The following is a 12472-nucleotide window of genomic DNA, read 5'->3' on the forward strand; positions in this document are numbered from 1 at the left end:
TCCCTGCTCTGGAGTCTAGGGACTACGCAGGGACTCAACGAAGTGGCCTCCAATCTCCCAGACAGAAAGCACGATACAGAATGAAGAAATGCAAGATAACTGAGAGGGCCTGTCCCTGCTCTGCAGAGGTGTTTCTGGCACAGAGCACGTGAGGGGAGCTCAAGAGGAAGCAAAGCTTCCACCTCAAACCCTCAGCAAGTGCTGTGGGGAGGTTAGTCATGTTTTGAAAACACGCCTGCCCTTGGGGCGCTCACAGAGCAGGGTATTTCATGAATCCCGCGCATCACATAAGAAATGTTCACGAGCCCATGAGTGTGTTCCAGTTTAATGGTTGGCAGGCAGAGTCAATCAAATGATTACCAGTTGGATGTATTAAAGAAAAAGAAACGTTTGTTTGCCTTAAACTTCTGATTAAAGGAGCCCTAGAAAGATACCTTTTTCTTTTCAATCATTCAAGGAATATTTATGAGGCATCTACATTGTCCCAGGCCCCTTGTTGGGCTTCAAACATTAAAAGATCGTGTTTCTGATAATGAAGGAAATAAAAACGATGCAGAAGTTATGTTTGACTGGATAGCGCTCTTACACTTGCAGCAGGGTGGAAGAAAGGCTATCTCTTGAGCCCTCAGTGGACTCAGTCTAGAAATGAGCAAGCAAGGCTGAGAGAGTGTGAGCAAATGTCCTGGGGCCATTCAGCTGGTGGGAGGCAGAGCCAGGGCTCAAACACTCACTGTGTGAAGCCACAGCCTGACCCTTCCCCAGCATTTAGCAGCCTGCATTTCTCGGGCATGCGCGTTACCAATATCATCTGCTCCTTACGGCGTCCTTACGAAGAAGGAAAGGCAGGGATTCTTACTCATCCTAATACATAAGAAAAGCAAGGCCCAGAGAAGTCAAGCACTTTGTCTGAGGTCACACAGCGTGTTGGTGAGAAAGCCCGGTTGGGAAACAGTGTCTCTCCAGCTTCAAAGCTGTGGTTGGTGGTTCCCGAGGCTTCAGGAGGCAAACCCAGGCAGCCAGGAAAATCCCCTCTGGCGCTCTGGCCGGATGAACAGCCGCCCACGTGCTTGTCCTTCTTCCCTCCTGCTGCAGGGTGGCCTCATTGCTCTGCTGCTGCTGCTGCTGGCGTTCACTGTGGCGCTGTACGCCCAGCGGCGCTGGCAGAAGCGCCGTCGCATCCCCCAGAAGAGCGCCAGCACGGAAGCCACTCACGAGATCCACTACATCCCCTCGGTGCTGCTGGGTCCCCAGGCCCGGGAAAGCTTCCGCTCCTCCAGGCTGCAGGCCCACAATTCGGTCATCGGCGTGCCCATCCGGGAGACCCCCATCCTGGACGACTATGATTATGAAGAGGATGAGGACCCACCCCGGCGGGCCAACCATGTCTCCCGGGAGGATGAGTTTGGCAGCCAGGCGACCCACACCCTGGACAGCCTGGGAAGGCCAGGGGAAGAGAAAGGGGACTTTGAGAAGAAAGGTGAGTCCTCTTTGTTTTGTCCCGCCTTCCAGGGGGGGCATTTTGGGGAGCAGGGAAGAGGCACAAGGGCTGGGTGGTTGGGGACGCCAACGGTGTCGTCTAGGCTAAGCCATTGTGGATTATGGCCAGCCTCTCTGTTGGGTTCTCAGTTTATCTTCCCTGTCTCTTTAATAGTGATGGGAGAAGAAAAAAGAAAACACAGTGCTGGTATTATTAGAACTGGAGTTTTGAGGAGCATCAGAGGTTATGTAGTCCAACATTTCTCCCGTGCCTTGATTACCTCCCTTGATGGCCTTCTCACTACCGAACAGAGAGCTCGTCTGATTTCCAGATACTACGATTAGAAGGTTTTTCCTTATATTGAGTTGAAATTTGTTTCCCTGGCCTTCCATGTCCACAAGGAACATAAACCTGCTCTTCCTTCTCCAAGGCAACTCTTGGGAAACTTGATAACAGAAAAAAAAGCACCCTGTAAGCCTTTAGACATCAAACTAAATACACAATCCCTGCATCTTCAGCTAGCCTCACGTGACATATTTTTCAGACGTTTTACCATTGCGGTCGCTGTCCTCCTGGTGGAGACTCTCATTTTTCATTTCCTGGAGTCTAACACCAGAGCTAACCCTCCTCTTCCTCAAGGTGGGGCTGCGCCTGTGCTGAGCAAAACAGGACTGTCACCTCCCTTTTGTCAGCTACTGTGCATCTGTTGATGTGGCTTGAGGTCACATTTGTATTTTTCAGCTGTTACTGGCTCCTAGTGGAGTTTTGATTCACTCTTTGTCTTAGATGCTATTGTAAAGGCACGGTCCCTTTATTCTGTTGGGGTACTTCTGATGATGTGGGTATACGCATACGATGTGTTTATATTTGTCTTTATTAAGTATCTATGGTTCCAGCTTGTCTATAGATAGAACTTGGCTATTTTCCTTTAGATAAATGCCACAAAGGTACCTTTCTGCTTTTTCTCCACATTGTTGTTCTGATGCCGATGCTAACGATGGGTTAAAGGCTCGGCCTGGACATCCCAGCTCTGACACTGACTCACTTCTCTTTGTGAGCGAAGAGGAATCCTGCAGACTTGGCCCAGCTCTGGGGCTCTAAACTCTATGTTCCTCTCCTCCTAAGGTCTTTCCTCTCAAATGCATCTTTTTATGATCCCCCACCCCCACCCTCCAGCCCCTTGCCTCCGCCAAACTCCCGATGGAGAACAGCAAACATCTTCAAAGTGAAGAAGCAGGTGGGAGAGGCAGGTCACTGCCAATTATCTTATTTGACCTCCTTTTCTTCTTTCCTTCCTTCCCTCCCTCCCACCCTTCCTCCCTCCCTTACACCCTTCTTTCCCCGAAGGCAGCACGATATGGTGATAGAGTGTGCATTCAGGAGGCATAATGATACTGAAAGTAAGTTTACTAGCTCTGTGACCATGGACATAGCATCCGTCTCTCTTCCACTAAAGGGACGTGATACTAGCATTCTGCGCCGCGGTTAGGAAACATATATGGCATGACTCCCATAGAGTGTCTGGTACACAGTAAACTGTCCATACACATTTCTGTTTATTGTGATTCATACCATCCGTCTTCAAAGGTGTGACATGGTACCAGATGCCATGATAGACCCCGGGTAGAGGTGAGGACAGCAGATAGCCCTGTCCTTAATATTGCAGCAATCCTCCCAAGGGAAAAATGTTGGTAGGGGTTAGGAAACCCAAGCTGAAGCTTGAATAGTCCTAGATCTTTGCCACACAGCCAGGACGTGGCCGAGCTGGAGTAAGTAAGTGTCTGATCCTTAACACCAAGCCCCAGACTACTGGCCAGAGGGGAGCTGCAGAGGGCTGTTGTGACCCCATAGCATTGTGGTGATGGCCCATTTCATTGGGACCTGGACCCGTCCAGGTCCTTAAAGAGAACATGCAGCCATTTCAGCTGTTGTACATTTTAGCTACCTGCAAAACCTCTCTGAGTTCCTCTCATGGTGGTGGTGGCATTGGCGGTGGCTAAGTACCTGACTCTTGAACGATGGAGATGGCATAGGGGACAGAATTGTGCTGGATGCAGAGGGTACGCTAGACAAAACCCCGAGAAGTAGGGGCAGGTGCTCTTGGCCTTCTCGCCCCCATGGAGTTCTCAAGAGTCTGCACACTTTCAGACCTACCGCCACATCATGGCTTGAAGATGACTCCATTCAGGGTCGGACGAGTGGTTCAGTTGGTTAAGAGTTCGCTCAAGAGTTTGAGCCCTGAGCAACAGCGGTTTAATCCCTGGCCCGAGCTGAGCTGCCGCTGAGCTGCCAACAAGTGGCAGGGTGGCTCGGCAAAAAAAAAAAAAAAAAAGGTGACTCCATCCCTTGTGTTTCCTTTCAAGCAGAGCTCTTTCAAACAATAACAAAACCAGGCCCTTGTTTTCTAAAATCTCACTTATAGCATTGAGAAGCACAAAAAAGAAATCCAAAGAGAAATAAGTGGTAGATGCTTGAGAAATAAGACACAGACCCTCCTTGCATGGCAGCCTGGTGGAGTGGAGGTGAGCAGATCTGACTTCTTCAAATCATGGGCTGCAGTGGCCTGGGGCACGACTCTTAAGCACCCTGCCAATCCATGCCTTCATCTCACCTGTTTTCATCTGAGCGCAGCCATTTTTTCAGCTGTTTCTCTGTGTAGGCGTTAAAGCCAAGTACAATTTAAAATAAAACAGAACACTACATTGAAGGCTGTATCTCAGGTACCCTGCGCTCCAATGAAGACAGGAGAGGAGGAAGCTGAGGCAAGGTCAAAGGAGACGCCCCACTTCTCCTGGCTCCAGGCAGGATCCGGGTGACCCTCACCACGGGGAGGTGGGTGCTAGCAGCAGTTCTTGGAACATCCTACTCCCTGAGCACCTGGCCCTCCTCGCCTGGACAAAAGAGAAGCAGTTCTGCTGGCAGGCTGCAGAAGCTCTAACAGCAGCAGCTCAGACCACACTTGCGTTTGCTGCCTCAGGTGGCCTTTGGGAAAGAGCCCTGAGTCTGTCTTTGATGGGGCAACCTGGGCAAACCCGAGCTTTTTGTCAAGAGTGGCAGATATTCAGAGGCTGGGCAGTCCATACAAAAGTAATCAAGCCCAAAGCCCTTTGAAATTACTTTGCCGAGGGCCAATCCCACCTGTATATTTCACACTGAGAATGTTCCTATCAGTTCAGACTCCTTCATCACTCTTGATCCCTGTCTGCCTGCTTTTCAGCTTGGACCTGCAAATAGCGTAGGGCCAATCTGGAGAGCAGAAGAAGGGCATTTTATTACCAAGTGACAACTGTTTGGCTTCTCAGCTCCTAAGAGCATTGTGCTGAGCAGGTTTGACACACAGATGACCCGCACCTGTGTGTCTGTGCCCGTTGTTAAATATTAAAGCTCTTCTGTGCCAGTTGGTAAATAGCTCACAACCTCGAGTCCCCCTTCCCACAACCTCCCAGTGCCTTCTTGCTGCCTGGCAGTCCCAGGCCCTCCCCAAAGACCCTTCTGAAGTCCCCACTCTCCGGGAATAGGGTGGCTTTAGAATGCTACTCCAGTACTATGGCTGCCATCCTGTCTTTCTAGTTGGTGCCTGTACTTTAGAAGTTCTCAGGTATTGTGAATATCACCCCTGATATCACTTGAGAAATGAGAATTTAATCATGTTGGCATGTGAGTACCCAGGGCTGTGTCTGGTACATAGCAGAAACCCAATACATTTTAATTCCATTTTTTCTTCTCCATCTTTAAATGTATAGTTCTCTTCCCTAAATATTATGCATGGAAGCTCAAGGAATTTAAAATAACAAATTTATCACTTTATGAAGGGATAGGGTAGGGGATGGCTGAATGGATATTGGGTGTTCTTAATTTTGTTTTATGATTGTGAAATAAATGCACGCTCTTTGTACTAAAAGGAAGGAAGGAGGAACGGGAAGGAGAACTGGAGAAAGAAAGGGAGTGAGGGAGTGAGGGAGGAAGGAATCCTGAGTTGTGAAAGCAATAACTAAAAGTCCTACCTTGGTCTCTCCATCCTATCTCAATGACAGGACCCAGAGGCTAATCCTTTGTAACAGAATGAGCTATATTCTTCTAGCATGTGCCAGTGTATACATATAAGGAATGTATGTGGCTGTGGATGCATATTATATATACATATATATATAATTGGAACCCAGATATTCACTAGTGGGGCTATCTCAGCCACACGTCGTTCTGCAGCAATTTGACAATTTACCAAACAATGTATGAAAATCATCTTTCCACATCAGTCCTGCACACCTATCTTATTCTTTCGAAAGTTGCATAGGACCCCAGAATGTGAACATATGAAATGCATAGACATGTACTTTACCACCCCCTGTGGTTGTTCATTATCTCAATTTTCTGCGCTTATAATACGTCAATAGACATTCTCTCTCTCCCTCTCCCTCTCTCTCTCTCTCTCTCTCTCTCTCTCTCTCTCTCTCTCACACACACACACACACACACACACACACACACACACACAGATGTACATGTAAAGCTTTCAAAGTGTGAAACTATTTCTGTAAGACACATCCCCAAAAGCATAATCGCTGCATCAAAGGATGCACAGTACACATGTGTAATTTCGGTTAGTACTGCCATATTTATTCATTTATAAAATTTGTCTTATCAAGGGGAAGGGGGCTACCCCTACTCTTCCACGCTGAGCTGCACAAGCGACCTCTTCCGCCTCACAGTGACTATTCAGATATCATCATGGACCCTTCTGGTCTTTATCTGTATACCTGCCATCATTTCATACGTGCCATTTCCTCTTTTGCTTTTTTTTTTTTTTCCTAATGAACACTGGTCCCAGTCCTTTTCTTTGTGAAAAGTCAGTCCTCGTAGTTATGCGGAGCTAGGATTCCGTTGGTGAGGTGATGCAGAATAAAGGCTTGTCTTTGCTCCCCTACTTCAGTTCAGGACCCACAGCGACATGCCAGGAGGGGTCACGGTCTCTGTGACATGGGGCCAGGAGGGTGCAGCTGGCTGTTGCTCCGGATCACAGAGCATACTGTCTCAGTGAATGGGACCTTTGTTGAGAGACAGGGGAGGAAGGGACTTTTGTCAGCCCCTCTCAGAGCTGGGCTGCCATCCTGCAGGTTGAGCCATTTGTAATTAACCCTGAGGGGAAGGGGAGGGAGAGTGGTGGCTGGAAAACCAGTGCTGAGGCTGCTGCTGCTGCTGCTAACAGCTGGCCTCTACTGAGCGATCGCCACTGTTCTGGAACTTTCCATGAATCATGTTTTTTATACCTTACAATAACCCTGTGCATTACATACTAATATTGTCCCCACTCTACAGAGCGGGAGATCAAAGCAAAGAGAGCTTAAATCGCCTTTCCAAGGTCACACAGCTGGAAAGTGGCAGAGCCGGGTTCAAACTCCAGCCAGAGCACTGTCATGGTGAGGAGCAGAGCTGGCTTGTGAACACACTACGCCACACTGAATTCTGTCGTCCTTCGGAAGGCATGTGGCCCTTCGATCCCATGGATAGCTAAAGCTTAGCGACCATGAGCTCGCCTCACCCATAAATCTGGGAAGAAGAATAGGTAATTAACATCTGTTCTCCGAGGCGGAAGCTGCCACACAGCACTTCTGAGCTAAACTGGCAGAAGGGACTTTGCAACAGAGAGATCCCAGTTTTATGGAGTGTTTTCAGTGGCCCCCAAAGGTGCAGGGAACTCATGTTTGGTGTCAATTAAGGCACTCCAGGGTGACAGAGAATGGAGAAGCCATGTATTGCCTCACCCTCTGACAGCCCCTGTGAATGCCGTGTACATGCTGTCTGTGTGAGGTGCTTTCCAAAATTTCAGAGCACTTCCAGTCAACACCTCACTCAGGGTTTTATCTTGGTATTCACACAGAGCCTGAGTTTCTAGCCACCTCACCTTCACCCCTGTCCATCCATCCCCTCTTCAAGCCCCATCAGTCTTCCTGACATTCCTAAAACACCTCATCCTCACACATCTTCCTGCTTGCATGCATCCCTCCTCATCCACTGTACACACAGATGTGACTCTTATGGCCCCGCTGGTTACAGCAGGCTCATGCTTCAAGTTTTCCCAAAACTCTCACTACTCGTCATTGACCCTCATCCTCTAGGTCCAGCCACCATGGCCTTTTTTCTTTTCTTTCTTTCTTTTTTTTTTTTTTTTTTGAAACTGGCTGACTTCCACCACAGGCCCTTTGCATATGCTATAATTATCTTAGCTTGGATAAATTCTCCTCTTTCCTTCCCCCATCTGTCATGGCTGACTCCTTTGCATCATTTCGGTCTTACCTTAAGTCCTACCTTGCCAGACAAAGCTCTTTTCTCTGTGAGTTCTCCTCTTTCGTCTTCTGTCACCTCTCCTGTTTGTTTCTGTAATAGTGCTTCTTATTACTTGGATCTATTAAATAGTTTAATTCTCTTACTAGACTCAACATTCCACAAGATTGTGTGCCAGGTCTTTTGGGGTTTATTCTGTAACTAACAGTAACTGGCACATAATAGGTGTTAAAATACGGTGTTGGGTCATTAGATGGAGGAATGGATACATGAATGAATGGATCAATAGATGTATTAGAGGTTTCCCACAGGCTGGTAACCTCTGCATGGACTCCTTACCCTTTTTCTGAACTGTACAAACCTCATTTAGTATTTGCAAATCAATGATCTGTTAAATGTTCCCATCCATCTCACAAGGAAAACATTACCTTTATCAAAATTTAGAGATTGTCTCAAAGTTATACAGCTAAAGTAATGGGACCATAATTTGAACCCAGCTTTGCCTGATTTCTAAACCCAAGCATGTTTCAAAGATCACACAACGTGAGTTAGTCCTGTTCATTTATTTCATCAGGAAAGGAAAGACGTGGGCTTAGATGCTAGCAGGCTGCTTTATCAAGAATTTCGAACACCAGTCACAGTGAGAAATATATTTTACATAGTGGCCACACATACAGAGGGTGCCAAAAAATGTACATACATTTTAAGAAAGGAAAAAAAACTATTAAATACAATGAATGTACAATGTATTAAATGCAACGTAATACAATGAATGACACTAGCATTCATTTGATTAACTCCATCTTTTGAGTGAACGTCATACTACACATTGCTACTGCAATTCAGTTCAGCTTCAGAAAGCAATACATAGATAACATCTCATAAAATATGTACATTTTCTGGCACCCGCAGTATATGCATGTGAATATGTATATGTGTGTGTATCTAAAATATGTTTTGCAAAAGAATACTTACTCTGATTACATATGGCGTGCTCTGACATTTGCTATTCTTTTTTTATGTCATCTTTTAAATGTGGGTGTGAGCCATCGAATTGATTTCAGTTTATGAGTGGGTCATAACCTGAATTTCAAAGACCTTTCAAACCTTAGCAAGGGACAGATCCACAGGGGGCAGCTCCCTGATCACTGGGTCTGTGCTGGCTCCCTGGAGGTGCTCCTAGCCCTGAGATCTGAAGGATGAGTAAAATCCAGGGACTCAAGGTAAGGGGCCGATGGAGGAGCTAGGAGTGGTGCCTGAGACAGGCGAGGCCCACAGACACCTGTGTCTTACACTGTCCTTCTGGCCAACCCACGGAGTCTTTCACCCAGCCCTCTGGCCCTCTGGCCCCATCATCTCCCCATGTTCTCTTGAAACTGCTCACCCTGCCCTCCCAAAGGACCCACTGGGACTCCTCTATCTTCTTTCCTTGGACACTCTCTCTTGTATCCCCTACCCCCCAATAAAAGTCCTCCCCCTTTACTCCCTGCCTGGGAAGCACCACCCACCCACCCATCCAGCTGCAGCTCAACACCTACCTGTTCCCAGCTGTCCAGGAGCCCCAGATGGGAGGTTCTCAAAGAGCTTGGGGAAACTCTGGTGTAACAACAGCCTGTCTTTTTTTGTTTGTTTGTTTTAAAGATTTTTATTGGGAAATTGAGGGGATGGGGACAGAGCAGGGGAATTGGGGAAGGGTAACAGACAACTTGCTGTCCTTTTGTTCTTCAGTCTAGTTGTAGAGGACGTTGCCCCACTGGCCCAAGTTGGCACCATCATTGCGCTCTTCCCGGGCGAGGCAGATCAGTCGCCGGCTTCTGGACGGCCGCTCACTGCCACAGGGGCAGCCTACGCCGTCGCCGGCGACTCTCGGCAGCCCAGCTCCAGGTTGAGCTGTTGTTCAGCATCTTAGCTGTGGAGGGCAGCGGCACTGGCCCTCATATGTGGGATCCGAACCGGAGCCCTCTGCCGTCCCAAGCCAGCTCTCAACCATCACGCCACTCGGCCGGCCCAACAGCTTGTCTTTTGACAGAGCCTTGGGGTGCCGCCTGGGCTCCCTGGGAATGAGAGGAAAGCAGACTGCGCAGAATTGTTGTAGCCAGAGCAGGACTGATCTAAACAGTTTCAACTTCGGGGTTCCATGTAGAGGTTATTTTTGAAAGGTAGGCTGCCCAGCATAAAAAAGAAGAACAGTTTGGATATGACTTTCTTATGCCACACTGCCCTGACGCCCTGCACGCTTTTCTTGTTCCGAGTACTCTTTGAGTCTGCGTTCTGCTGTTCGGTGACTTTTGTCTCCTCTGCACCTTCGTCCGCTGTTTGTACAGAGTGATGGGCTGACATTTTAGTCCCTGCATCTTCCCTTTGGGTACCTCTCTCAGTCATGTGTCCACTCATTCACTTGCTTATTTAACAGATGTTTACTGAGCACCTATTATGTGCCAGGCACCGTGTTTAATGCAGACGATACAAACAAAATGGGAAATAGTTTTCTCCTAGGAGCTCCCAGTTTAGAGGGGTATAAAGCAGTAATGGCCACTCTATTTTATATAACCCTTTAGCATTTATAGAATGGCTTCATAAACATTATGTGATAAACTGTGCTACTGAACTTTTGTGAGAGACAAAGAGCCTTAGTTGGGCTCAGAGAAATGAAATCGCTTGCCCCACGACACAGAGTGGCTGTGTGATGAGGTTCTCCTTCAAAACCCCTGTTTCATGAGCTCAAGGTCACTACTCTGGTTTGCCACGTTGTACTTATCACTGCAGCATCCTGAATGTCACTTTGACAAACAAGTTGTTACAGCCATATTGCTCTCCCCCTCTTAATTTGAAAGATCATCAACTCCTTGTCTTTGGAAGTATTTGAACAAGACTAGGTCATCATTAGTCAAGGAAGGTGGAGCATGGTTGGAGGTTAGACACCATGGAAGTAATCCCTTCCAGTTCTCAGATTGTCAGATTTGAGTTTAATCTGTTTCCACTCCATTTTCTTCTTAGTGCTTCTTAGAAAACAAAGGGGGGCAAAATCTATGGTTGAAAAACTAGGTTCCTTAGAACTGGGCACTCTGGAAAGTATTCAGAATTGAGAAGTTCATTTGTTTGTGTCACTTGTAGAAGGATAGAAAGTTCTTTTTTTGTGTGTGTTTTTGTTTTCTCCAATTAAATACACCACATAGTAGAAGACCACACCCTGACTCTCTGGCAGAGCATTTGGCCTCTATCTCTAGGCGTCTCCCGTGGTGGTCCTGGTGCCCAACACCTCGGCTTGGCAGAGCCAGATGGATCGGTGCCTCTAAGAATCAGGAGATGGGCATGTCCAGACAGCCATCCTCTGAGCTATCCCTACACTCCCTAAAATAAGATCTAGACAGAGATTTGTCATGGAATCACAAACAGGAATGTCCCCAAAGCTCTCACCAGAGCTTCTTAAAATGTCATGGCCCAGCATTAATTGCCATCATTGTAAAGCAAATGGACGTTCTGGAACATTTGCTCTCCTCCTCCTCCCTCGTGATCCTCTCCTTATCTCTCTCTTTCCCCTTCTCCCTGCGCCCACAGAACCGCCCCCCCTCATTGTCTCCAGGGACCCCTTGGGACATTCTCACTCGATTAGACTGTGCCCAGCAAGGCAGCCCCACCACACGCTGATGGATGAGGGTGAAGGAGGTTTGATAAGTGTTAGGGGCTGAAGGGACTGTTCCCTGATTGATCAGAGCTGGAGCAATTTCCCAGCAGTCAGGGGACTCTGTACCTCCTGTCCTGGCCTCCCTCGAAATGGCTGGAAGTCACCCAGTGGGGGCCTGACTGTCACGGAGAGTCCTGGCAGCTCAAGCCTGATGCCTCCTGCGGGGACCTAGCCTGCCTCTGGCTTCCATATCCTCAGTCACCTTGAGGATGCAGTGAATATCCACCCTTACCTGCAATTGTGATTGGTCCTGATTTCCCCTGATATGTCCTAATTACAAAAGTTAGGTGTGCTTATTGTAGAGAACTTAAAAAACTCAAGGAGAAATTAATATTTTTTCAGAATACCTCATCAAATAGCCATAGTAACTTTTTTTTACCTACTTTCCTATTTTGTATCTTCTTTTACATATTGAAAGTGAAAACCTATAATATTCTATATCTTATCTTTTTATTAAATGTTATTCCAAAGTATTTCAACATGTGTATCATTGTTAACTACCTCATAATTTATTTATCGGTGTACATTTCGCTTGCTTCCCTCCTGCCTTTCTTTCCTGCTATTTTGTGTGCATCAGCAACAGATATTCTTGGACTTACATGTGGTTTTCACCATTCTGTCTTATTTCCTCAGGGTATATTCCCAGGAGTGGAATTACTGGGTCAAATGGTCTGAATGTTTTAAAGTTCTTGATATATGTTTAACTCAACACCCCTGTGTCAGGAATTCTCGGTAAAAATTTGTTAAATAAGGAAACTTTTTTTAAATTTATTTTTTAATGCATGAGTGTAACAAGCTTTAATTAAGTGCCTACCGTGTGTCAGGCACTATTTAGGGCACTGAGGGTAAAGCAGTGAATAAAATATTTGCAAGTCTATTTCTGTTGCACTTACTTGCTAGTGTGGGAAAACCATGAACAAATGAACAAGAAAAAAAGTTATGTAGGGCCAGCTGAGTGGCTCAGTTGGTTAAGAGCTTGCTCAAGAGTGTGAGCTCTGAGCAGCAGTGGTTCAATGCCCGGCCTGCTG

General features: G+C 47.0%; 1 protein-coding gene across 1 annotated transcript in view; it reads left to right on the forward strand.

Annotated features, from left to right (window-relative positions):
• Positions 1 to 1477, forward strand: part of LOC109376973 (astrotactin-2-like) — a gene marked incomplete at its 3' end in the record, with an annotated part of 197357 nt that extends 195880 nt beyond the window's left edge. The window contains exon 3 of the mRNA XM_019633151.1: positions 1093 to 1477. Within this exon, the coding sequence (XP_019488696.1) occupies positions 1093 to 1477 (385 nt within the window). The remainder of the gene's footprint in view (positions 1 to 1092) is intronic.
• Positions 1478 to 12472: the final 10995 nt, after the last annotated feature.

The sequence above is a fragment of the Hipposideros armiger genome, unplaced genomic scaffold (assembly GCF_001890085.2).
Source record: "Hipposideros armiger isolate ML-2016 unplaced genomic scaffold, ASM189008v1 scaffold_1250, whole genome shotgun sequence".
Classification (NCBI taxonomy): domain Eukaryota; kingdom Metazoa; phylum Chordata; class Mammalia; order Chiroptera; family Hipposideridae; genus Hipposideros; species Hipposideros armiger.